At 43.4% G+C, this 27421-nt stretch overlaps 2 protein-coding genes across 2 annotated transcripts in view; both read right to left on the bottom strand.

Annotated features, from left to right (window-relative positions):
* Positions 1-12660, bottom strand: part of KDM3B (lysine demethylase 3B) — a 53204-nt gene extending 40544 nt beyond the window's left edge. The window contains exons 1-2 of the mRNA XM_084295365.1: positions 12393-12660; positions 1050-1217 (exon numbers count right to left, since the gene is read on the bottom strand). Coding sequence (XP_084151491.1) covers positions 1050-1217; positions 12393-12563 — 339 coding nt within the window. The 5' untranslated portion in view covers positions 12564-12660. The remainder of the gene's footprint in view (positions 1-1049; positions 1218-12392) is intronic.
* Positions 12661-16390: 3730 nt separating this feature from the next.
* Positions 16391-27123, bottom strand: LOC311214672 (C-terminal-binding protein 2-like). Its single transcript, XM_084295397.1, has 9 exons — positions 26896-27123; positions 26187-26341; positions 25951-26095; positions 23484-23690; positions 22638-22852; positions 21734-21864; positions 21474-21601; positions 20764-20884; positions 16391-19773 (listed from the first exon to the last, which is right to left on the bottom strand). Exons 1-9 carry the CDS (start codon positions 26942-26944, stop codon positions 19602-19604), a joined length of 1323 nt encoding a protein of 440 aa, XP_084151523.1. The 5' UTR covers positions 26945-27123; the 3' UTR covers positions 16391-19601.
* Between the last annotated feature and the right edge of the window lie 298 nt (positions 27124-27421).

Below are 27421 nucleotides of genomic sequence, written 5' to 3'. Positions count from 1 at the left end.
TTAACAGTTCAAGCTATGCTATGCATTTCAGGTATAGCCTTCTGAAAGGAGCGTTTTCATTTCTGCACAGAAGTGCAAGTACTTCGTAGGCATGTTAATGAATGGGAGCATTTCTTGCTACTGTTCTGTGCAAAGATGAAGTTCACACCAGGTGTGCTATTGATAGCACAAACTGTAGAACAAATTACTAATGGAAGAATAATATCTAGCAGAATCAGAATGATAACATTACAATATAACTTGCTGATGCAAGATGAAGATGCCAACCACTGGAGTCTTTGAAATGTGTAATCTGTCTCATGCTCACACTTAATCATGTGTTAAAATCACGTTTGACATTTTTGCCTTAACAGATCATCAAATTTGTTCACACTCTAGTCTCCTGTACATGACAGTATGAATATCAAATGCAGTGCACATTTAGTCTCCCATTGAAAGGGAGAACTCACCTATAGGAAAAACACTGCCTACAAAACCTCTGCTATAAAGGTCTGGCTTTCTTCTGACTTAAGACAACTGCAGTAAAGAAACCCTCAGAGCGAGATGCAGTGCTGAACTTGTTGCTTTGAGCTCAAGTGTCCATTTAAAACAACAAGTTCAGATTCTACCAAGGCACAAGGTCCTTGATTGGCAAATGCATTTCAATGGTCTCACACCCTATTAAAAAGCATAGAGTAGGATCTCAAGCAGAGATCCTACTTATTCTCACAATTTAAAAAATCCTGTCACAGTCAAAGTTCTAAAATAGGGAAAAATAATCTTTGATGTATTTATCACATTTCTGTGGTCATACTGGTAAGAGATACTTCATTTCTGTGAGGCAACAGCATTCAATTTCTGGGGCATGAACTAGAAGCAAGTGCCTCTCAGATGTTTTTTCCATGGGCACTAAAACTCCCAGTTACTTACTCTCCTATTTACCATTTAAAAAACCTGTCTCCAGGCAATTTTTGGTACCTGCAGAGTGGTGTACTATTCAAGCCTTGTGTTTCATTGTACTGCCCATGCAAATCTCTGAGGATACAAGAACTTTTTGGTCAAATACTCACCAGTGCAGGCCACTGTGTAGGTGAGACTCGAGTCCCCTGAAGCATAACTGGATCATTTCGAGGTGCCCAAACCAACGATCCTTCCAGCAACAACACTATAACTTCTTCAGCATGGACTTTCACCCAGGCATGTTGCTTCCAGTTACAGCCATCAAATTCCACAAAGATCTGATTAAAAAAAGTAATTTAGTCCTTTTCAGACAGAGTAGAAAAAAATCAGTTTTTACAATTCCTATTGATGAGAATACAGCAGTTTTAATCAGAAAAATTGGGGTTAGTATTTTAACGATAACACTGAGAACCATCACATCTGCATAACTATCATATTTCAAAAGAAACTGGACTAGAATTCACAGCAACTACTAAACTATGAAAATTCATTTATTCCCCAAACACACACTACTAGTTCCAAATGCTGCATTTCTCTGCACAAAACTAAAGATCTGAAACTTATTTATCCCAAAATGCAACTGATGACCCAAAGCAAGCCTCTTGTACATTGGGATTGCTAGAGAATTTACAGACTCCTACTTGGCATTTCAACAGACGGCCTGTATCAGTACAGATAGCTTTATAACTGACATTTACCAAATCGAATCCTTCAGACAGGAAAGCCTGTGTTTATGAAAACCACTCTCTATCAGAAATTTTGTGTCACCTTGAACATTAAACTTCCTGAACCAAATGCAAGTATTTCTGATGGCATCTAGAAATACTTACTAGATTTTTAATGACGTTTTAAGTACAACACAAATTGTACTACAATTCTAAATCACTGTTCTCAGATACCATTCTCACTTCTCCCTGTCACAAAGGGCAAATACTAAATCCATATGCAAGAATGCTAAGAACAGGAACAGGTTACAAGTCTCATTCCATGCCCTAACAATTAGTGCTATTAAATGTTAAAATGAAGTTGCATTCCAATCTTTCAGATACAGAACTTACATACTACACACATGTAACCAAAAATAAGTCAGGTGAACAGAAAGAAATTCCTAGTCAGTTAAGAAAGACCTTAATCTGAATAGTCAAAACAGAGTTTTGTAATAATTGCAAGATCATTGAGGGTAACAGACCCCTCTCTGCTTTACCAGTAATCCTCATTAATAGAGGTACTGGAGACCACTCATTCTCTTCTTCCCCACCCCTTCCTCCAGACTCAAAATCTGTCCAGCAAGAGAGGGAAAAAACATGAAGCAGCTTTCCTGATGAATTCTTTATCTCCATTACTTCCTAAGCTGCCCTGCAGAGAAAGACAAATGTGTTTTACCACATATCTTTCCTCAAATTCAACAAGTTTCAGCAATAAAGAAAGTTTGACTGAACACCTTTTCTGTTTCTGGGCCCGTACCTTTCTTAATAATATATCTGTGCTACTATGGTACCTATGTGCTACTATATGGTTTATGGCAGTAAAATATGACATGAAGAAAGGACTATCATGTTAAGAGTAGAAAGAGGAATTGCTTGTTTGTATGTATGACATTAGTCAGGTAATCATCTTATAATTCTCTTATGTTACATGAAAAAGTTGGCCAAAATGAACTTCTGGAATGATGCTAGCTAGATGCTAGAAATATACATCTTCTTTTAAGATACTCAAGAATTTGATGAAAAGGAATAGAGATTTTATAAACAACTACACAGAAAAAACACTTCTTGCTAGCTGTCCTGGTTTCAGTTAGGACAGAGTTAATTTTCTTCCTAGCAGCTGGTAGGGTGCTATGTTTTGGCTTAGGATGAGAAGAGTGCTGATAACACACTGATGTTTTAGTTGTTGCAGAGCAGCGCTTACACCAAGCCAAGGACATCTCAGCTTCTTGCTCTGTCCTGCCAGCAGGCAGGCTGGGGGTGCAGCAGGAGCTAGGAGGGGACAGACCCAGGACAGCTGACCCAAACTAGCCAAAGGGGTATTCCATCCTGTCTGGGGTCATGCTGAACAATATACAGGGGTGGCTAGCCAGGACAGGTGAGGCAGCTGCTTGGGGTTAGGCTGGGCTAACTCAGCGGGTGGTGAGCAATTGCATTGTGCATCACTTGTTTGTACACATTATTAGTAGTACTATTAGCATCATTATTGATATTATTATTATTTATTATTATTATTTTTCTGTCTTAATAAGCCGTCTTTATCTCGACTCACAGGCTTCACTTTCCCGTTTCTCTCCCCCATCCCAGAGAGGGAGTGAGGAGGGTGAGCTGTGTGGTATGTAGCTGCCGGCTGGGTTAAACCACAACACTAGCAAAACTCCTTAAAGTAGTTGGCAAGGATTAATAAAGGCAGCCAAATTCAAACGAGCAGTAAAGCAAAGCTTACTGCCCTGACCCAAAGAAATAAGGATAGCTATTTATTTCTTTATACAAGACTTGAGTCAACTTATCTTGTGAGACACATGAAATCAGACTATACGTAAATTTCTTCCAGTCTTAACCTATGAGGCACCTCACATTTCTATGAATCATTATAAATTGATAAATTGGAAAAGCTCTACTTTTAGCTCCAAATTTAACAAGTTACTCCTTGGTTTAAAACACAAAACAATGCAGAACAAAAACAAATTCACCACAGTGCTAGAAAAAATAGTATTTGATGAACTTCTAGATGGGTGTTCCACATTTCTTTAAGATGCTTACTAAAAATTGTGAGAAATACTGCGACTGTCAGCAATAGCAATGCTTCTGTTACTTAACTCAGAAAACAGACTTTGCATTTTTTGTTGTCGTTTTGTTTTTTGAAACCTCAGATCCAGAATCTGGGTCAAAAAGAGAGCAAAGTAGAACAACATTATCATATTAAGCTCATCTCTCTTCCTTGCAAAACAGAGAAGTCATGGCAAGTTTGTTTTACCCGCTTTATGTCCAATACTCAGTTTTCTTCCACTCTGGTATACAAGAAGCAACAAATATCACATACATGTATATAATATATATATAATATATAATATATATAATATTCTTTTATACAAGAAGGAATACATATTATATGCATATTATATATATATACACACACACACACACACACACAGCCTGACAAACTTTGATTTACAACCAGCAAAGGAAGGCACTATTAATTCTAAACCAATACCAGGTAGAGTATTTTCCTCAACACAGATACAGAGAGCAGATGTTCCAATCCAATGCAACATCACACATCCTATTAGCAAAAATTACGCCAGTAGTTTCCAAAAGATCACACCAAAGGACTGCAAGCCTCAAGACAAACAGCTACATTTTTACTTCCTGTTTCCAGAATCTACAATTGAAACTGCTTTCTGTGTACTGGGTATGCAAGAAGCAGAAGCTGACTTGCAGAGCACACTACACATACATTACTTTTTACGACTACTAAATATAACTACAGCATATTCTTCAACTGATGCCTCATACACTTAGTGGGTATGAGAAAACCACTAAAGGAATCCTGAAAGATAAGCCTAAAGCAAGGACAGATTAGACAGACTCGAGAGCGAATAACAAATATTTGCTTTTGATATTTAAAGTGGTATACAGCAATACTCTACCTTTGTTGTAAAACTCAGAAGCTTTAAGCAAAGCTGTTGCATTATAGATTAAAAAAAAAAAAAGGAGGTTCTCAGTTTAATTTGAAAACACTCTAGTTTTGTGTCAAAAGGGAAATGTCTGCATGCTAAAGCCCTGGAAACCCTGGAATAAATTATCTCTCCAATATATCAATGGCCCTGCAATTTGTGGGGTCACATATACTACCAGCTGCTGGCCCTTCCACGTTTGCTCACAACCAGTTCAGACAACCCACTGATAACAACAGCAACTGCGCTTTTCTAATACCAAAACTTTTGAACAGTGATATTGATGATATCAACAGGATATGCAATTAGTGCCAGTATGTCTGTATTGCATAAAAGAAAAAAAATGATGCTGCTTAGACAAAACGTGACTGCAAGATTTCCCAAGTTCTCCTATACCAAAAAATGCCTTCCTTAGTCAATATCTAATTACAAAGAATAACAATTTTAGTATTTTTTTTTTTTATCTACAAAAAGTGTTGTTGCAACTCAAAAAAAACAGAGGGTACACGAACACCTGTAATTCTCCTAGCTTCCCCTCCTTTTATTTAGTTGCCTGTCCGTCCCAAGAAAAGTGATGCCAGAAAGCAGAGCTGTTGCTCTACTTTATTTGATATACAACAACAGCCTGAAGTGTTTGTCTAGAAGGCACAGTTATGTGTAGCTGCTACACTAACACTCAGGTCTTAATACACTCTAGAGAACTATAGCCTGGTTCAAATAGAATTTCTCCCCAAATTTTCTAACACCAATTCCACTACAAAAGTAGTAACAAAACAAAAGACGTAGTATAGATAGGACGCAGATATTGGTCTTTTTCATCACATTACACAGGCTACAAACATGGTATCTGATAGAACTACTGGAGTTTATTGCATTATAATTTGCACAAAAGACTAATGTAGATGCTATCTACGATAAACATAAGAAAAACTTTACATTTTAGGGCTTTGTGTAATTAGGAAAAAAAAAGGAAGCAAAAAAATCCAAGTTCAAAAATATCCCTTAAAATGGTCTTAAATTTTACCTAGTTTTGAAAGGAAGGGTGGTCCATCAGTTGCTAGAGAGTAGCCAGAGACCCAGGTTCAATTCCCTGCTCCATCAGAGGCTTCCTGCATGGCCTTGGTCAAGCCATTTATTCTCACTGGCTGAGTTTCCCCATCTGTAAATCGGAATAATAGTACTTATGCCCAGAAAGGAGGCACTGGTAGGAATCTATTGCAGGCTACCAAGTAAAACTGGGTAACAGGTCTGTCCATGACCTCTTACTCATTAAGATGTTGAAAGAAAAGAACTCCATTGTCAACAAGTAGGAGGGGAAATAAGAAGGTAGATATAGATACTGAGATTTCAACTTGTGAGACATCTGAGATCTCATGCAGCTAGTACCACCATTACTTAGATCTAAAAAATTAAACTCTAGCAGTATTCTAATAGCTAATCCATCCAAAGAGTTATTTTGGAATCCATTATGGCAGACAACAGTTAAGTTTACACCTATGCACAAAAAAACTTTGAAGCATGATTACTGATTTTTTCTTACAAGAAAAACATCTACCTGAAATATATATTTGCTATGTGTGTTTAGAATGGCTGATTCCCAAAACAAGGAAAACTAAGGAAAAAATCAGGGAGAAAAATCTACCTTTGAAATAATTTATATTGAGCCAGATAACAAATGGATTTGAACATATGGCCCAAAACCCCACAATTACTACAAGAAACAACTATGCTTAAAGCTGATACTGATTAATAATTATCACAAAATAGTTAGAATCATAGAATATCCTGAGTTAGAAGAGACCCTTAAGGATCATCAAGTCCAACTCTTGACACCGCACAGGTCTACCCAAAAGTTCAGACCAGTTGAGGTTGTAAAGGACCTCTGGAGGTCATCTGGTCCAGCCCCCTGCTCAGGCAGAGATATCCAGAGCCAATTTCCCAGGTCCATGTCCACAAAACTTCTGAGCATCTGCAAAGAGGGAGACTCAACTACCTCTCTAGGCAATCTCCGCAAAAGTCTGATCACCCTCACAGTGGAAATCTGCTTCCTGATGTGCAGACAGACCCTCCCGTGTTCCAGTTTGTGCTCATGGTCTCCTGTCCTGGCACTGTGCACCACTGAAAAGAGCTTGACTCTGTCCTTACTGTATCCTCCCTTCAGGTATTTATGTACATTCATAAGATTCCCCCATGCCTTCTCCTCTCCAGGCTGATGAGTATTATCCCATGGTACTGTACCAAGCAGACCCCTGAAGAGGCCAAAGTCTGCTCTCCCAAAGTCCAGGGCTGTGAGCTAGCTATTCACCCTTTTCACTGGCCTACAGATCTTGAACTCCAGCATTTCATGGTCACTGCAGCCAAGGCTGCCACTGACCTGCATATTCCCAACATGTCCTGCATTATTGGTGAGAACAAGGCTCAGCAGAGCACCTCTCCTCATGGGCTTCTCTACTGCTTGGGGAAGGAAGCTGGCATCAACACCTTCCAGGAACCTTCTGAATTGCTTATGTCCTGCTGTGTTGTCCCTCCAACAGGTCTCAGGGTGGTTTAAGTTCCCCATGAGAACCAGGGCCTGCAAACAGGAAGCTGCTTCTATCTGAAGAGGGCCTCATCTGCTTGTTCTACCTTGTCAGGTGGCCTGGAGCAGACCCCCAATGTATTGTCATCACCTAACCCTGTCCTCCCTTTAATCCTAACCCACATACATTCAAAACCTGAAGGAAAAGAAAACTGTACAAGGAAACTTTCCCATCTTTCTGTTCCTTTTGCAAAACATCTTAATCTAGTGTAGGCAAGACACAAAAAAGAGACTCCTGGCAGCAAGTATTGACAACACATAGCAGTCGCTACCAAGCAGCACTACCTTGCAAAAGCATCGTCAGTTAGTTAATCAATGACAACAAGAGGTAAGTAGTAACACTTTTTCCAACTACAAGTAAGTACAACAAAAACAGTTTCAAAAGAAAACATACTTGCAAACTACAGAAGAAAGTAATCCTGCCACTGACAGGAAAGTCCAATGCCTTAACTAGACTGGGCATCTAATCAAAAGGAAGTAGCACAAGCTATTAGGTGTAGACAACGATGGTTTGAAAGCAAAAGCATGAAGCATCGTGCAACTGAAGTCATAAGCACAACGACCTTGAAACAATAACCATGCGGAGGAAAAACAGAATTTTGTTTGGATTCTTTAATGAACAGTTGAAAGTGGAAGCAGTAAGCATCAAGTGTAGTGAGTACTCTGGCACTATCAAGAGAAGTTACTGTATAACCAAGCACAGCTTATGACCGTTTTAAAAGACTATACAAGGGCCAAACAGAGAAGGATACACAAACTTACGCTGCACTTACTAAATCTTATTGGAAAAACATTTATCCAAATGTTTCCATAAGAACATGACATGGCTGCACATACATGCTGGGCTGGGGTAGTTAACTTTCTTCACGGTAGCTGGTATGGTGCTGCATTTTGGATTTTGAATACCATTGACAAGAACACCAATGTGTTAGTTGTTGCAGAGCAGTGCTTAGACAGAGCCAAGGACTTTTCAGCTTCTCGTGCTGCCCTGACAGTGAGGAGGCTGGGGGTGTACAAGAGGCTGGGAAGAGACAGCCAGGACAGCTGAGACCCAGACTGACCAAAGGGATATCCCGTACCATGTGGCACTGTGCACAGCAATAAAAGCTGGGTGGAAAACATAGGAGAAGGGAGGATATTTATTGTTACGGCATTCGTCTTCTCAAGCAACCAGTACACATGATGAAGTCATGCCTTCCTGGAAGTAGTGGCTAAACACTGGCCTGCCACTGGGAAGCAGTGAATTAATTCCTTATTTTGCTTTACTTGTACATGCAGCTTTGCTCTAGCAGTTACACCATCTTTATTTCAACCCACAAGTTCTTCCAATTTTACCTTTCCTATTCTCTTCCCTATCCAACTGGTGGGGAATAAGTGACTTGTACAAGTTACAACTGCAGAGGCATTCCACCCCCCTTGTTATATCTCTGCTCCTTGCATTTCACTGTAAATGAGTAGTTACAGAATCCCTCGTGACACTTGATTCTTGAGAAAAGCAGTCAGTGGAGACAAAAAAGACGCTGTTCATCAGATGAATGCAGATTTTCCTGTGCTGATGTCTATCTTTCACATCTTGGAAGACAGAAAGGCCATCAGAAGAAAATGTGGCATAAAAAGCATTCATAATACTTTGTACTTAGGCCACCAAGAAAGTATCAAAGAGTGAGTGGAAAAAATGTACATCTGCTGCTTTGCCGTCAGCTCTCCTTCAAAGAACAGTATTTCACTTGCAAAGCAAGTAAAAATTTATTAAAAAAAATAAAAATCAACATCCTGTCTACAACTCTCTTCCATTGAGAAGCATTACAGATATGCCCTACCTACTGGCCTGAACAACCTCCATCCAGCCCAGTATTCTGCTTTCAACTGCAGCAATACGAGACAGTGAATGAGACAAAGACGGGAACACCTTCCATGGTCTATTGCCCCTATATACCTATCTGACATGCAAACTCACACAAGTAACTTGCTGACAGAACGATCACTGCAGGACAGAAAGTGACAGTGACTAGCGTGCATAGAAAACAATCGATACCATAGAATCCCAGCTTGTTGTGAACCTTCCTGCCACTTGCATGGTGTCCCAGCTTCAACTCCCCATACGCAAACTCTTCTCTCCAGATCTATTGCAACCTGAATGCCTTTACAAGCTCCCTACTCAGTCCCAATCAGGTAACATGAAAATTCTGCAGCAGACGTGTACCCGCAGACACCCTACCCCATACGGGCAGCATATGTACTTTTTAGCCACATTCTTCCCTACTGCCAAGATGACTTTCAAGTAGCATCCCGAAACTGCTTGAGGGCACACAGATCTAAATCCAGTCCTGTAGAGTTGCAGCATTTTTCATCTACAATCTGGAGGATGCATAAAGTGACCTAGAGAAATTAATTGAAATAGCCTGATATCTATGGTTAACTCAAATATTTCTGATACTTGTGAAGTAAATTGAGCTTATTCTGCAATTCAGGTAATTCCTAAATGTCAGCTTTATTCCATGAAATTGCTTATGAAGAAGACACCACAAAAAACATGTAGTAATCTAAAGTAATACTGCTTTTCCAATATTAAAAGACTATTTTAGCAGCTTTCTGAAACACTTTAAATGTTATACTTTTTGCCTGTTCTCCGGTTTCCTGCCTTGGAAATGCATAGATATAAAACTGTTTTATATTTCTTAAAAGCCAACAAGAGACTATGGGTTACTAAGAGAAACTATCTTTACAGGACACCGCAAGAAAACACAGACTTAAATAACTCAGAGCAGAATACATTTTATTCTTGCTTTCTTCAGACCTCATTATTACTTATGAGTAATATTACTTATCCACATTATTACTTAATCTTAGAACAGTAATTCCTGAAGCATGGTCGACTGCCCAGTACCAAATCCTCACTTCTGGCTGAGTGAATTATAAAAAAAGACAACTTTTCTGATAGTATATCTTAATTGAATAGTTCAGTTGAAAGGGACCTTCACAGATGATCTAATCCAACTGCTCGACCACTTCAGAGCTAACCAAAGTTAAAGCATGTTACTGAGGGCATTATCCAAACACCTCCCGAATGCTGACAGGCAAGAGGCCATCAGGTACCTCTCTAGGAAGCCTGTTCCAGTGTTTGACCACCCTTATAGTAAAGAAATTCTTTCTAATGTCCAGTCTGAACCTCCTCTGGTGCAGCTCTGTGCCATTCCAATGCACGTGCTGTCACTGGTGACAAGGGAGAAGAGACTGGCACCTCCCTCTGCACTTCACCTCCCCAGGAAGTTGTAGAGAACAGGGAGGTTGCTTCTTGGCTTCTTGTTCCAGACTGGACAACCCAGGTATCCTCAACCTCTCCTCACAGGACATGCCCCCCAGCTCTTGTACCAATTATTGTCAAAGTGGTGTTCATTTTGTATGGAAGGTTCCATGACAACACTAAATATTCCACATTACAGAACTATGAAAGATCCACCTAAAGTATTTTACTCAGTTCACGTTTAAGAGTTCTTTCACAGCTTTGGAGAATACAGTGTTTAGAGACAGCTGCATCACTGAAACGGTGCTAACTGAAAAATTACTGATGAGAGGAACTAGGTTAGGAACAGTAGTACTAAAAGTTATAAGTTTACACAAACACACACAAGAAGAAAGCAAACTACTTCCTATGCGATCAAGCACAGTTGTTGATCTTTTCCTTTGTCAAAACAGTCTAACAAATGTCACATGGTTGAACAGCAATGACTAACCAGGAAACAAGTGAATACCTTTTGCTGGGCAGAGATCCATCAAAAACAAAACAAAAAAAAAAAAACAACCCACAACCAAACCAACCAGTCAAACAAACAAAAAAAACCCACACACTCCACTAGTCCTTCCACCAAAACAGTAGTAAGATCAGGAATAGCAAAAATTTATTACATCATAGTCATATTTGAGTCAGATGGGACCATAATGCAAATGTACCAATACATGCCAAATGCAGTCTTCTACAAGAGTAGCTCTTCAGATCAGGTCATAGCCCCAGTATGTTTCCACACTTCAGATGGAGTCTCCCACACCTCTCCTAATTTACTTTTGAAGATCCCCTCTTCTAAACTTTTTTTTTTCCTCCTTTCTCCTCCTCAGACAAATAAGGCATCTGCTAGAGTGCATCACCATAATTCTCAGCCACAGCTGGGGAGTGCCAGGCCAGACCACCAGGAATTTCAAGGCTAAAACCAGCATGCTCCTTCTTACTCAACGCTTCAGTTGTCTGTTCTAACCTGATCTCTGCTAAAAAGGCACGGTCTTCCCCAGTTTCATTCTTACATGAACTAAGGCACCTTTAGATAAAAGAGGGAAAAAGATGCTTGTCCTAAAACCAGAGCTAAGAAAGCAACATCATTTTAAGAAGGCAAGAAAACTTCTCAGTGTTGGAATTCTGCAAAGAAATCCAAAGAACTTGTTGCGACGACAACAAAATTAAACTAATCACAAAGACAGCTGACAAGACTCTTCACGAACACAACTGCATTTCCGTACTATGGGTCATTTTAAAAGGCAAAGTTCTCAGACACCTCCAGAGCACGTCTTCAGTCCCAATGAATACTTGGAGAACTGGCACACACAAAGAGAAACAGCATAGACGTCTTTTGAGAACTCTTTTGCAAGTCTTCACCTGAGTTTCACAGCGCCTACTAGAAATAAGCCAAATGAAACCACGAAAAGCGTTGAAACGCTACACGCAGCACAAATCGCTTCTGTTGGAAACAGAAACGAAGACGACCGAGCCGCTGAGCCCAGCTCGGAGCGGCGTCTCTAGACACGGGGCACCACCGCCGCTGCCCGGGAACCCCCGCGACCCCTCGGCGGCCTCCCAGAGCACCGCGGCCAGAAGCCGGGCGCACACACGCCGGCGGCACGCCGCAGCAGCGCGCACCCCCCGGCTGCGGCCGCCCCCCGCCCCGCAGCCCCGGCGGCGCGCTCGCCGCAGGCCGGCCCCGCCGCTGCCCGGCCCGCGCGGCCCTGCGGGGAGCGGCGGGCGGCGGCCTCCGGGGCGGCGCGCGCGGGGAGGCCAGCGCGGCGCCGCCGCGACCCCCCGGGGAGGCCGCGCCCCGGCGCCTCGCCCGCCCCGCAGCGCTGCCCGGCGGCGGCCCGCACCCGCGGCCCGCGCGCGGCCGGCCCGGCCCGCCAGCGCCCCCCGCCCGCGGTCCCCCGCCACCCCCGCGCCCGCCGCCGGGGCCTCACCGCCAGGTCCTGGGGCACGGCCCCGCTCATGGCTCGCACCGTGCCGCTCCGCCAGGCCCGGGAGGGCAGCGCAGGCCCGGGCTCCGGCCCCGCCGCCTCGCCCTCGCCCGGCCCCGCCGCCAGCAGCAGCAGGAGCCGCTTCCCCACGGGGGAGGCCGCCACGTCCGCCATCCCCGCCGGGCAGGAGCCGCCGCCGCGAGCCCACCGGTCGCCGCCGCCCCGAGACACCGAGCGAGCGCCTGCCCCGCGCTGGGCCTCCGAGCGCCGCCCGCCCCGCTCCCGGCATGCACCCGGCGCAGGCCGCCCTCCCCCCTCCTTCCTCTGCCCCACAGTGCCCCGCGCCGCCCCGCCTGGCTCCGGCGCCGCTGCCGGGAGGCCCGGGGCGGGCCGGGGCTCGCGGTCGGGAGCGGCGGCGGCTCGGGAGTCGTTACCTGAAGCACGCGTAAAAGGCAGCGCGACGACAGCCGTGGCTGCGGGGGCCGAGCGGCGGTTTCGAACGCGCTAGGGGGGCGTGGGCTGGCCGCGGAGTGATGGCGGCGGCGCTAGCCCGGGCCCCTCGCCGCGGGGTGCGGCGGGCCTCGAACGGCGCTCGGCAGGCGGCGAGGGACGCTGCGGGCCGAGGCGGTGCCGGGGTGCTGCTGGCAGCATTAGCCGATACGTTCGAGCAGTCCTCGCGTAGAATGGTGCGGAGCCCCAGCCGCTCTCCTTTCGAACGTCCTCAGCCGCGGCATCCGAAGTCCTGCACCGGCAGAGGTGGGCAGCTCTTCGGTGTTCTGCTCGCGCACCCAGCAGCACTTACAGACTGCAACGAGGAGTAGGCGCTTTGCTCAGTATCAGAACAATGATATTGAAGAAATATATGTATTTTTTGTCTTTACTGTTTCCTCACTCTGGGAGAGTGACGGTTAACTTGGCTCTGCATCGTCAGGAAAGGCAAGTTGTTTGCTTTTACCTCCGTGTATTCCAAATAACTGTGTCAGGCTGTTTTCAGAAGACGACTGTTTTATCTTTGTTAGTTTCTGGTTACAGAGATACAGTTTACTGGGACATGGGTAAGACGCTGAGTTCAAGTTTGTATTATGTGCCTGTCCTCAGAAGTCTACTTATTCATTTCATCCCATTATCTGTACTTTCTATTATTTTAGTCATCATGCGGGATGCAGATAAAATACGGGTCAGGGTCCAAGACACATTATTAAATCTAGAGAAGCTGAGAAGACTGTTTTTTTGGAAGCTGTATCTGCCTGTAGGAATTTCTGAGATAACTTATAAAATACATACCTATTCACCATGGCTGAGTGCCAGGTCCTGGACTTTGGCCACAACAACCCCCTGTAGCATTACAGGCTTGGGGCAGAGTGGCTTGAAAGGTATGCAGAGGAAAAGGATCTAGGGGTGCAGATTGATGCTTTGCCTGAACATGAGCCAGCAGTGTGCCCAGGTGGCCAAGAAGGCCAATGGCATCCTGGCTTGTGTCAGGAATAGCACAGCCAGCAGGGAGGTGATTGTCCCCCTGTACTCTGCTCTGGTGAGGCTGTACATTGAGTGCCGTGTTGAGTTTTGGGCCCCTCACTACAAGAAGGACATCGAGGCCCTGGAACATGTTCCAAGAAGGGCTCTGAAGCTGGTGAAGGACCTGGAACACAAATCCTGTGAGGAGCGAGCGGCTGGAGGTTGTTTAGTCTGAGGAAGAGGAGGCTCAGGGCAGACCTCATTGCTCTCCACAACCTGAACGGAAGGTGTGGGGAGCTGGGGGTTGACCTTTTCTCACAGATAACCAGCAACAGAACTAGAGGGAATGGCCTCAAGTTGCACCAGGGGTGCAGTTTAGGTTGGAAATTAGGAGACATTTCTTCTCAGAGAGAAGTCATTGGAACGGGCTGCCCAGAGAGGTGGTGGCATCACCATCACCATCCCTGGGGGTGTTTAAGGAAAGGTTAGATGTAGTGCTTCAGGACATGGTTTAGTGTGTGACATTGCTAGTGGGGCAATGGACCAGATGATCTTGAAGGTCTTTTCCAACCTTAATGATTCTATAATTCTGTTCAACCTAATAACTTGCCCCCCATCAAAAAACAAAAAACAACAAGCTTCCATTAAAGAATACCTGTGCCTGTAGTAAAAGAATTTCAAGTTAATCTTACTGTGTGTTCTTCATAATTCTATAAAAGTATACATCACCAGATTGCTAATACACCAAAAAGCAGCAAGAAGTTGGACAAGCCTTTATATTTTTTTCCTTTAAAAGTATTTCTTGAACTCTAAGGCAATTGTTTTAAAAATAGATTCAAAGGAATCCTGTGGCAGATGGAATCCAACATGAAGTTTTCATGAGGTCTGTTTAAATGGCCTGCTTTTACTTCATTTCAGAATTCCTTCCTTCAGTAATGAAGGCAAAAAAACCCCTAAACCTTAATGTGTGTATGTACATGTTATTTTTTTAACCTTTATTTTCTTTCATAATAGCCTAAAGTAATACTGCTTGATAGAAGGAATCAAATAGAGAAGAGGAACACCATACGGAACACTAGACAAGTTATAAAAAGCAGTTAGGTAACTGTGAGTCTGGATTACATAATTCAGATTAGGAATTTCAAAATAGTCTCACCTAACCAAAGTAAAAATTTAAGCATGACTGCATAAATGCTTACCCAAGGAAGAATACTCAGTGTAAGTACGTGTTAAATCCAGTTGAAAAAGGCATCTCTATTGGCTTAATATACCACGCTGGAAAAATTCAAGCTAACCATCAACAAGTGTACCTTTTTTGAGGGTGAAAAATGACTACATGCATTCTCAACAGCTTTACAACTACCTTGTTAATTATGTTTCCACCCTCGGATATCTAGTAATGTTATTTTTGCTTCGGTAAGTACATTTTTCTTCAGTTGTCTTTGAAGTATTAAACTCTACAAAATAACTCAAAAATGCACAAGCAACATATTGGGTCTACTTTGTTGACATCAGCCAGATTAATCCCATCTCTTTAAGAAGTTCATTCTTAGTAACCAACTAAAATTTGCACTCATTTGCATAGGATGTTTGTAGTTAACAACTGCAAAACAGATTCTCCACCCTATGCTGCTTATGTGTTTTACTTGAATACTCTTCATGAGAATGCTTGATACTGAATGACAGGACAGGTCATCTAGTCTGAGGGATACACCCCTGGGCTCAGTGTTGAAGTGTAACAGTTAACATCAACTCTAAAGAGTCCCAGCATTTCAGTGCTTTGTCTTTTGTTAATGTTCTAAGGCCAGTAATCATGCAAACACAAACATTACAGGCATCAGGACTCCACACTATGCTCCAAGCAAAGGAATGGTTTTCCAGACTTTCACTGATAATTGATACAGGGATTATAGGCCATCAAATTTCAGTTAAATTTAAATTCTCAACTATAGAAATACCTAGTCATTTTTCTGTTGCTAATTCTGTGGCACTGACTTTATAGTAGAAAATTGTTTCACTGGTTGTATCGTGTACTAACTTCAGAGGTTAGGGTAGAACCAGCTACTGCTGTTAACATGTACATACAAGCTACAGACTTGGAAGCCTACAAAACCAGTTACCACAATTTCAACTTGAGAGAATTCACTTAAGTAAACACTGGGCTACATTCAAAGTTATCCCTTAACCACCAAATATCTGCTGCTTCAGTCTGTTACCTCCAGTCTTTGTTGGTGATCCACTGTCCAGAATCCAAAGGAAATTAGTCGCTAGTGTGGCTGATGTAGGAAGTGACTGTGTGCAAGATCCAGCCCATTTATTGTGAGGAAAGTGTGACTGATGCAGACACACCTGTAGTTTCATTCGTTTTTTTTTCACCCCCTCCCCTTCAATATACGCTGCATTTCAGGCCACCCCTTCCACAGACAGCAGCCATGTTCTTTGGAGAACTTTATTAAAATATATCCAAGAAGTAATCGAACATTTTCTAACGAGTTAGGAGAGAACTGAAGTAAGAATAACATCTGTACAGAGGACAGTGCTATCAGTTTTTGTTTACATGCTTTATTTCAACATTTCACAGTTTAGTTATTGTCTACAAAAATATATTTCTGAAACTCTGAGTCCTCTATAAAAAAGCTGGTCAGCAGCAGTGACCCTGACAAACAGAATGTACCTTGGAACAGTATGAGCACCTCCTGTAAGCAGGTTAGTGCAGCTAGGGCACTCCTGCCTCACCCTGGGAAACTTCTATTCTTTGGGATTAAAGCTCTGCACTAGTCCTGAAGGAAGGCATTTTAAGAGGGGAAAAAATAAGAAAATCAAATCCTTCCACTTCTATATACTGTGCTAAGATTGGGAGGAGGAGCTGCGAATCAGTGTATCACATAGGAGAGGGTGCTATCGAAAGGGATTGGCACTCACAGGATGGAGAAGACCACAGTGTACTTCAGTATTAGTAATTTTTTCTCTGAGCCGTCTGTTCAGAACAGCCTTGGTCTGGTGATGATAGGTTCAGTCTATAAAGCAGGGGTACAAATGGCATATACGCATAGTAATTCTACAGGCACTGAGACCCTTCTGTGAGATCATAGTCAAGGTTCTGTTCAGTTTTATCTCATCATTTTCTGCTGAGGCTTTCATCAAGGGGAAAGTTGTCTTATATCCCATCCCAAGTCTACATGGTGTTGAATAGACTGTCACTATCATCAGTGCTGTATGGGTACAGTCCTCAGTACCTATAATGAAGTATTTCTTATGCATCAGTTTTTTTACTCCTATTCTTACTAGTCGCCAAATATAAGAATTGAGAAACTCTCATGTCTTTCCACTCTTCCTCTGCTCAGAGCTGCTTGACTGATCTTCAGAGACCACTGCAGTTACAAAAAAAAAAAAAAAAAACAACTGCTGCCTTTTAAAAATGTACCTTGCATTGTGCTTTAGAAGAGATAAGATGAACATACTCCGATCCCCTGCATTCACAAAGCTCGTAACTAGAAGCCCCTTACCACAAAGTAATCTGCAGACCTGAACCTCTAAGCAGGACAGGACTTTTCAGCAGAAAATAAGGAAACGGTAGTTATGGACAGACTGCTTCCCTAATGCAGTAACAGACAGAAGGATCAACTCTCAGTCCTGATTGAAACTTCTCTCCACCTGCCCGTCAGAATAACAGTTTTCTGAGCTAGTAGCTTGTAAAATTTAGGTTTTCTAGAAATTAAGAAAACAGAAAAGGGCTGCTGGTTATTTTTAGGTACAGCTCCAACTGAAATGCTTCTGAACTCTAAGCTTTTCCTCAAAAAAACTCCTGTAACTTGTGCCTACCACCAGTCCCAGTCTGACCTGAGCAGCCAAGGAGGTATATGAATTTTAAGTAGAGTATCATCCATGAAGAATGGAAGTCAAGAATCTTCATTAACATAAATATCTTATCAAAAAAGACACTCAGCAGTAGAGAACTAGAATTTCACTAATGCTAAAGTGTAAAATCTATAAGAAAACACCTGAAGTTTACTTCTTGCCTCATTTTCTTTCTTGAATTGCCAAGAGTTTTTTTCTGTTGTTTGTGTGTTTTTGGAGGTTGGGGTCAGAGTGCAGGCACACATGTGGAGAGGAATATATCACTTCACCGTATCACTAGTTAGCAATTACACAAATGCAGTACTGGAGAGTAACTTAAAACCTGGAAAAAGCCTGAAACCTTTGCGACTCTGAAAGCTTTGTTCAGCTTCTCAAATTGTAAACAGCCTAAGCAAATAATTTCATCCACTCCTCAAGGTGTTTTTGCAGTCTGTTCCCACTATTCAGCTCCCAGTCACAGACACACAAAAGAGGGAGGAATCAAGGGAGACAGACAAAACCACACCATATATGCCTCCTGTATAGCACCTACTTTAATGTACCCACACAACAGAAATAAGTCATCACGGATTGTTACATCTTGTGCATGGAAAGGCTGTAACTGAAGTGTAACAAGATGAAATTTAAAGGAAAATCTCCTGTGGAACCCATTTTGCTGAAGACTCCTCTCCCCTCAAAGAATTGATTCATTCTCAATCATTTGGGACAGAGAAATTGGAAAAGACTTCAGAGTAACAATCCTGCCTTGGCTTCAGGTGATAAGCTAATTGTATTCTCTTTCTCCTTTAGTATCACACAAGGCTAAAAAGCTCCATTTTACTCTACCCACTATTGAAGATGCAGTATATGCTAGCAGAGCTACAGCAACTAGAGTAATTTGGTCAAGCCTTAAAAGCTGTGTTCTCCATGAGCAGAGACAAGGGTCACCAGCACAGGTATGTTACTTCTAGTTGATGCAGTTATGCCTACAAAATTCTGTAGCACAAAGTTTAGAATTATAACATACCCTGTGAATAAACAGCGCCATTAGACTGAGGTACGTGTGTGCGAGGAACCAGCAATTGCAGCTGCAAATTATTGCTACTTGCTGTCTCCCAGTGCAAGTTTTTCCTATTTCTGCATTCTCTTGCCTTCTCTGAGGTATGCAAACTCCACAGTGAATTATTCTGAAGCCTCACAAACAGTGGCCACCAGAACACAGTTTGTGACTTTTTAATCCATTCCAAATGTTTTACAAGACTGACTTTGAATCTGCCACTTTTACTTTTACACCTACTACTGCATAGAGAAAACTTATGGTCAAGAACAAGCAGTGCCTGCGCTGTTCTCACACAAAAACCTTGATTAAAACAAGCAAGGTAATGCACAGATCTGAGGCTGCATTCTACCAACAGCGTAATACAGACAAGAGTCACTTCTCCAATTTCCATATCTTTTTCTGATATTTCCCATGCCTATTCTTTGAGAGGATCAGCCAAATGGAACGTAAGCTGCTACAAGTCACAACTGAAAAATGTGCGCTGGTCTGGTATTAGGGGCACTGAAGGCCTTTCCTGATCAGGCAGCTCTACCTCTCCCATTTTCAAGTGCACTACAGACAGTTCCCTGTCACAGACGATCAAGGCAGACATATAGGAAAAATCACTGGTTAAACCAAGTATTTCCAAGGGGAGGCAAGGTCACTGCTGCCCTGCCCCAGAGAAGGAGAAAGATTCACTGAGAGATAATAACTAAAAGGGTTATAAAATAAAGGCAAGAGCTAAAGTTTGCCAGTAATGAAATGCATCCTCCTGTCCTATATGAACAGGAAACAGTCTCTGTATGGTGTTAAAGAAGGTCCTAGGAGGAGATATCCTCCTATTTTTTTCAGCTGACAGAGGAAAGGAGAGAGAGATGCTGCTACTGGTCAGCAGGAATCTCTCTGTCTGCATCCAGTTTACTCGTCTCTCCTGGGGAAGGGGTACGTGGTGCAGAGAGGGAAACAGAAGGGATCCCATGAGCTACAATCCCTTCCACTACTGGTGGTTCTGGTAGCCCGGGGGTGGCTACTCCCACTACTCCTGGAGGAAACCTGAAACCAACAGAAACATGAATTACATGCTTGGTCCAACAGTTTTGCAAGGGAAAGGGAGCTGTGCCCTTAGGCACCTACTGAATACAAATCCCTTTTTCTAGCAGAATTGCTCCAAGGTATAGAATATAGGAAAAGTCTCCAGAGCCGAAGAGTTGCAGTTACATCCTATTACCAAATGACACCTGTTCTCAGACAGACAGAGACAGTTTCAGGTCACGTGCTAAGCATTTGGAAGGCAAGTACAAACTTTGTTTGTATATCCTGTGGGAAACAGCATGAGGCACAGTATGGAGATATCCTGAAGAGCTGGAAATTCCCCCCCCATCAGCAGGAAGAGTACAAGCTACCAGCTATGCTTCACTGGCCAAGATAGAAAAGTAAGACTGTTTTCTTAGTTTAGCTAGGAAATAAGATAAAAAAAAAAAAAATAGTAGAGACATACTTACGAATTGTTAAGAAACCATTTACTTCCATACTGCTTCCCCATGCCTTCTCAATAAATATATCTGAACCTATCCACAATCATTCTGCAAGCCTGTAACAGCCTGAAATACACCCTTACTTAGGCCACTGCCCAAATCTACCAGACAATGTCTTTTTGAGAGTCCTCATCTGAGCTACTGATAAGAACTGTGCTTTGTTTATACAGACATAGTGATATGTGCACCTTCTAAATGTTAAGATCTAGTTGTCTTTTCAGGCACCCAGCAGGCTTTCTTATATCAAAAGATTTCTTGGGCAGGTCTTGCAAGGATTTGGAAAAAATAACCAGTATTCAGTTTGAACAAAACATAACCAGGCAAATGTTAAATCCTAGTATGGTTTCAGTAGTGCTGCAGTTAACTTTCTGGAAATTGCTCATTTACAGAGTATATAGGAACAGAAACACATCTGCTTGCAGGTACAAGTAGTTCTCAAACCCAAAGAGGAACGTTGGCCTATTTCAGCAGGAAAATCTGCTTGGAAGCAATAACCTATATATCTCACCTGTATGCTGCAGCTCCATTGAGTTCTGGGTGGACACTTGCAGGATCAATACTGGACCACTGTGCTGCTAACAGCAAATACTCCTTATTAACACAGTTCCTCAAAGCATCAGGTATGTGACCTGCAGGAGCACCAAGAATGACAGAAAACAGAACAGAACAGAAAAACGAGACAAATAGAAGGTGCTCATCCCTAGCAGTATTTACAAATGAAAGTAAAAAGGAAACATTCGGTATTCTAATTTCACAGGATAACACTGGACAGGGGTGACTCCTCTGAACAACTGGTCTCTGAAGAACACACGAAACGGATCCTTCCTTCCCACTTTTGTGATCTTGGGGAAATCACTGGCCATGTAAACTGCAATCACCAGGGCTCACCTTTCCCAGGAGACAACATGTGCTACTCCAGAAAGAGGTGTACAGAGTAACTGTCAAAAGCAATTACTGCAAAGGATTTAGAAGATGTAGTTTCAGTGAAACTCAGCAAGAATTTCAATGCCTTCCCAAGGAGGGAAAGTGCCATTCCAGCATTAGTTACTACACTCTCAAAAGGCACGGGGACAATTACCAACTTACACTGCAGTTCCAGAAACCAGTTACTGAGTCTAAGAACAATCAGCAGTTCCAAATCCGTAATCCTTGCAGTGAACTAACAAAAGAATCCTAATCCAGCAGCAGCTGCAGATCAAACACAGTCTTCCTCATTACCTGTAATAGCTCTGCGGATCTCTTTAGCTGCATCTTCTCTGGACTCAATGGAAGCTTGCTCGCTGTACCAGGCAGTGTGTGGGGTGCAGATCACATTGGGTGCATCTTTTAAGGGCCCCTGAGCAAAGCTGTGGGGGGAAAAAAAAAATTATCTCCAGAAATGATAACTCCATTTGTCCTCTCAGGTATCAACATAACATAAACATGAAAGAATCATCTAGTGCTTGAGTAACATAACAGGCATGCAGGTGTAGTGATACCTGAAAGGCTCAGATTCATGTACATCCAATGCTATTCCTCTGATTCTCCCCTCTTTCAAGGCTTGAGCTAAGGCTTTCTCATCAACCAGCCCTCCCCGGGCTGTGTTCACTAAGAAGCAGCCTTGGCGCATCTGAAAGAAGAAAAATATTAAGTGGGTTGATAAAGACTTCCCAGGGGAACATAGTGAATCTTGGGAACTCTACTGAAAATGAACAGGAGCCTGCAGTGATTAGATGAGGCCCGGACGAACTAGGAGTGCTCTCACTGCAAAGCTAACCACAGGGGAAATGCCTGCAAGCAATGCTTGAGAAATTTGCTTTAAAAATGAACAAAGAAAACCACAATACAACAAGGGCAAAACTGGAACTCTCAAATTTTGCACTCCATATTCATCCTACTAATTTAAAGAAGAGGATATGAATCAAGTATGCAGCTATACAAAACTGGACTATGATGTCCAGATGTCTCTCATGAAAGCACTGAAAAGCATTCAGACTAGTGGAGTAGAGCCCGAGACTGGCTTTGCAGTGGGCTTGGGCAGAAAGACTTTGACAGAGCTGTGTAAAGAAGCTTACATAGTTCCATCCACACCAGATCTGACTCTAACCAGTACAACCAGTTATGCATTTTAAAGGTAATTTTAAATTATTTAATAACATAAAACATTCGTAATAAGTGAAATTACTTGGTAAAAAGAGCAAATCATATTTTTCTCTTAACAAGAAATTCTATAAGCACAAAGCACAGGCACCCAGATCCACATGCTCCCAGCCTCCGAAGGCAGCAGGAGGCACACAGCAGAGGCAGCAGGATTCACACGCTCTCAGCCTCTGTGAAAGCAGCAGTTTCTGTTTGCATTCATTTCCACAGTGCTCTGTGGGGGAAATCAAGCTCCTGCTGCACCTGTTTAATAGTGAAGTCATTGATGAGGTGATGGTTATGTTCATTCAGGCTGCAGTGCAATGTGATGCAATCGCTGTGCATTAGTAGATCCTGCAGGGTTCCTACTCGTTGTAAACCCAAGGATCGCTCCACTCCATCCGGCAGATAGGGATCATAGAAAATCACGTTGAAGCCAAAGGACTTGGCTCGCAGAGCCACTGCCTGTCCAACTCGGCCTTCACAAAAGAAAACCCACAATCATCAAGGAAAGGTAAAACAAACTTTTAAAACAAGATACTGGGGTAGACTGGGAGCCTACACTGGAGATTACTGCCAGGCCCAAGGTACTGCAGCCCTGGACATTCCTAGGATTGCCACAGCAATCCAAAGGAGGCTGGCTATTTATTCAGTGCTGATCTCATTTGACTAATTCTAGTCATTCCCCGTGCAATAGACGGAGCTTACCCTAAAATAAGCTGTTTTTCAAATCAAATCTGTACCCTGTTTCAGAGGCAGCAATAGTCTGATCACAAGAACTTGGAGAAGGAATTGGTAGCTTTCAGGCAGTTTTGTTACTGATACAGAGGCTAGCACGCAGGGAAGCAGTCACTGAGAACAGCTGTCTGAATGTTCCAATTCATCCAACCATCTGAGTAAGAAAAAAATCCCCAATCCCATGGTATATACTCAACTCTTGAAGATGTTCAGCTGCACTGAACAGGACACTAGCATTTCTTAACAGTCAGTGTGTTTCATAATGAACAGCTGTAAAATTCTTTTTTTTTTTTTTTCTCTCCAGTCTGTGACTCTTAGGTTCCCAAAAACATTCACAGTTTGCTTTTCAGTCTATCGATTCCCATCACTTACCTAGTCCAATGATGCCCAAAGTCTCCCCACGGATACGCACAGCGCCTCCAGCCACCTCTCGAATCTGCTCCACACTTGAAGCTCGGTTCCCCTCCCGCATAGCCTGATGTAGCCAAGTAACACGGCGATAGAGGTTCAAGATGTGGCAGAGGGTAGAATCAGCAGTCTCCTCTACAGAGGAGGAAGGGATGTTGCAAACTGCAATACCTACAAAACCACAGAGTTCATACGAGATTTTTAGCATCACAACACTAAACCAAAATTATGCTCTTTAGGCATAAATGCTGAAACATAATTCAGTGCTCCAGAACTACTGCTAAGAAACACAGGATTCATTTCAGAAGCTGATTCTACTATCAGTCAGGTTTTTAACCCCAAGGAAATTTCATTCCTTCCTTATAAATATCCATTTGATTGACATCCTCACCAGAAAAAAAAAATAGCTGAAATGCGAAAACTGGATCACACATGTGACAAAAGAAACCTACTGTTTTAGGAGGTCTGCACTGAAGAAGATGCACTCATTCCAGAGATACTCCTGACAGATTAACAGACAGATTGTAGAAGAATTAAGAAGACAGATGGTTGTGCTCTTTCATGCTTCACAGTCCAGATGCTCACTCAACTAACAGCTTCCCCAGGAGCAACACTAAGTAACTACCTCATTAAATGCAGAGAGAAACCACAAGAGTTTGAAGTTACATTTAAAAATAACAACATATAACACTCCCACTCTAGAATAATATACAGCCACAAGAGACCATAAAACCAAAGCTAGAACTATCAGGTACATCACTAATGCCAGCAGAGTAAAGGTGTTGGAAGCACAAATTACTGCCAGAAAAAAGAAAAGATGCCAGAGCACTGCAGCAATATGTGGTCATTCCTGAGCTGTCTATCCAAAATAAAAACAAAACTACAAAACAAAACAAACAACAACAAAAAGGGGAAGAGGAGAGGCAGGCAGCATATCACTTCCCTGCTGCTATCCTCCATTCAACAATTTACTGCTCCTAAACAGGGGTAAGCACCACTTCAGAAGAGATTTTTTTCATTTTATTTTTAGCAGCCAAGAAATAAAAATAACTAGATAAAAAAAGGGACTCTGAAATGTAATGCTTGTCAAACCAAGCAAAATTTTCCTCCTCAAATTCCATCATCTACCTAAAAACTAGAAATAAAATATAGGTAATGATTGAGGACACAAGATTCAGCAGTACATCACTCTTTGTAAACCTATTACATAGGAGACATTGAACTAAATTCAGATCACACTTTCCTCCTAAGTGAACTACATGAACAGCCCTGCACAATCCCAGATATCCAATACCTTTTCTCTATCAAATCATTTACAACTGTGTCATAATGCCACACAGATGATTTGGAGAAGATGAAAAGGGAAAATGGGAAAACCTAACTTCTTATCATCTCACTAGTTAACATCTCATTCAACTTCAGACAAACCGGATACATTCATCTCTTTCGTAAGTAGGCACAAATTTGTGTTTACGTGCAATATGATGCTTAAGTGTAAGAAAACACAATGACACGAGCCTTTTGCACCAATTTGGGGATTCAGAACATACAAGGAACAGTACCGTACTTTGGAATGAATTAAAGGGTCTGACTAAAAGCACAGAAATAATTGTTAATTGTTCAGCCAGAAAGCGTAACGGCTGAATAAGAGCCAAATACCTTGCCAGGAATTCTTGGGAATCTAGACAAACATGCATTCTTCATTTGTTTGCAGTTCATCTGTTCTTACGGATCTTGAAATTGTATTGCCTATTACAATTTTATATATAAATACTTGCACTTGGTTTAAGCTTAATCTGATTTGTATTAAGTCAGGTTTCAAATAACTGTCACAACCTTAAAAAAGAAGGCATGGGGTTCTTAGCTGATCCACCTCCTTAAGGAGACTAGAGTCTAAAAGCCTCACTACCATATGTTTAATAATGAATAGCAGCTTTGTGTCACCTGATCCAGAGACCCTTCACATGCCTAAACTTCTGCTGGGATCTACAGGGATCCATAAGATATTGAAGCAGTACCCATATATAAAAAACAAACAGAAAAAAAATCACTAATCAAGCATTTGCAATGAGTTTACCCCTTGCACGCTGCTTTCAGATGTCAGTTTGCTCAGTTGTTTCCCCACAAACAACCCAATACTGCCTCACCAAAGAGAGGTTATCTAGACATCATATATAGCTTTCTGAACCTTAGACAATTGCAAAGGGTCTGGTATCTATAGCAGAGTAATTTGAGAACTGAGATTCTTCCTTTCAGGCCACCTACCAGCTCAGATATTTCTCTGCTTCCTGATGATGCCTCCTACTAAGCAATTCAAAATCTTTTCACACAAAGATTTTTAAAGCACATAGTTATATACAGAAAAACACATGCAGTGCTCTACTTCTCATTCAGTTCTGATCACATCAGAACCCTAATGGTATCACCATACCTAATTCTGCAGCAGATTTGATGTCAACATTGTCATAGCCACTGCCAATACGCACAATGACCCTGAGGGCTTTGAATTTCTCCAGATCCTGACGAGACAGCGTAATGGTGTGATACATCAGAGCTCCTACTGCCTCATTCAGTACCTACAACAAAAAGCAGTCCAAATCAATCTCTACCTTGTTACACAAAGAGACAGAGCTCAATGTCCAAATGCTCGTATATTTTCTTCCCCACCTTTTCATGGATTTCCTGAGTTGACTGAGCATCGCAAAATGCCACTGTAGCAACATCCTTCAGGATGGGCATCTCCACAGTGCAATCTCTTCCATCCAGGAGCGCAACCAGTGGCCGTGCTGGCATCGGGCCATTCACAAGAGGAGGCCGTATGCCTATTAAGAAAGTCAGCAGAAGCGATTGTATGAAATACAGCATGTATGAAATGGAGCCCTCATCTGCTAGTCCAATAAATCACTAGTTCTTCTGGAACTCTACAGTATTAACGAAGGGATTACTTAAAGCAAAAGAAATAAACAGGAAACCAACGAGGAAGTGAACCTGGGGGGTGGGGGGGAAGCTCTCTGTCATTACTATACATTAAAGAAGAAAAAAAAAAAGCCTGATAGAGAATAAGGTAACAGAGGAGACCTCACAAGCACGTATGCTTACTCTAGACTCCCAAAACCAAGAATGCAGTCCGTTCGGGCCTACTGCCTCCTCGCGCCGCCCGTTCCCAGGCCCCAGCTCCGCTTCCTTTCGAGGCGTGCAGAGGAACCCGCGCACTGACGGCGCCCCCGCGGCCCGCCCCCGCGAGGCGCTGCCTCCGCCTCAGCGGCGCGGAGCGCGCGGCTCCCGGCAGGGAGCGCCGCAGCCGGGCCTGGGGCCCCGCCGCACGAGGCCGCGCTGCCGCCGGGGGCCGGGGCCGGGGCCGCCCGCCCCGCCTCACCTTCGCAGATCCGGTCCAGCCGCTGCCGCTTCACTTTGTGCCGGTCCATGAGCCGAGCCGGGCCGGGTCGCGCCGCTCAGCGCCGCGGAGGAACGGTGGAGGAACGCGGCGCTGCTCGCCGCCGGCTCCCGCGGCAAAGCGGAAGGGCCGGGCCGCGGCCCCGCGGCCCCGCAGCCGTGGAGGCCTCGCAGCCGCAGCGCCGCTCGCTTCCGCTTCCGGCTGCCGCCGCCGCGGCCCCGCGCCCCGCCGCGGGCCGCCCCACAACCCTCCGCGGCGCAGCAGCGAGCGAGGGCCCCAGGCCAGCGGCCAGGGAGCGCGCAGCAGGGCCCAGCGCGCCGCCCGCCCCGCCCCGCCCCGCCCCGCCGGGCTCTCGGCCCGCGCTGACGGGGCCGCTTCGCTCGCTGGGGAGTCGGTGTCGCAGAACCGGCGCGTGGGGTCCTTCGGGCAGGCAGCTCCTCGGTACTGGACCGAGGGGCTCGTGTAGTACCCGCGAGGAAACGGCCGAAAGGAGGGCGGTGCGCGTGAA

This window comes from Netta rufina (genome assembly GCF_964035555.1).
Source record: "Netta rufina genome assembly, chromosome: 14".
NCBI classification, from domain to species: domain Eukaryota; kingdom Metazoa; phylum Chordata; class Aves; order Anseriformes; family Anatidae; genus Netta; species Netta rufina.
This window is presented reverse-complemented; position numbering and strand designations above follow the sequence as displayed.

What these genes read in the sequence shown, in the direction of transcription:
- LOC311214672 (XM_084295397.1), bottom strand. Translation starts at nt 26,944, where the DNA reads ATGGACCGGCACAAAGTGAAGCGGCAGCGGCTGGACCGGATCTGCGAA. An exon ending in TTTGGGCATCATTGGACTAG is followed by an intron (nt 22,853 to 23,483) that starts GTAAGTGATGGG and finishes TCTTTTGTGAAG; the next exon opens with GCCGAGTTGGACAGGCAGTG. An exon ending in CATGAATCTGAGCCTTTCAG is followed by an intron (nt 21,602 to 21,733) that starts GTATCACTACAC and finishes TTCCCCCCACAG; the next exon opens with CTTTGCTCAGGGGCCCTTAA.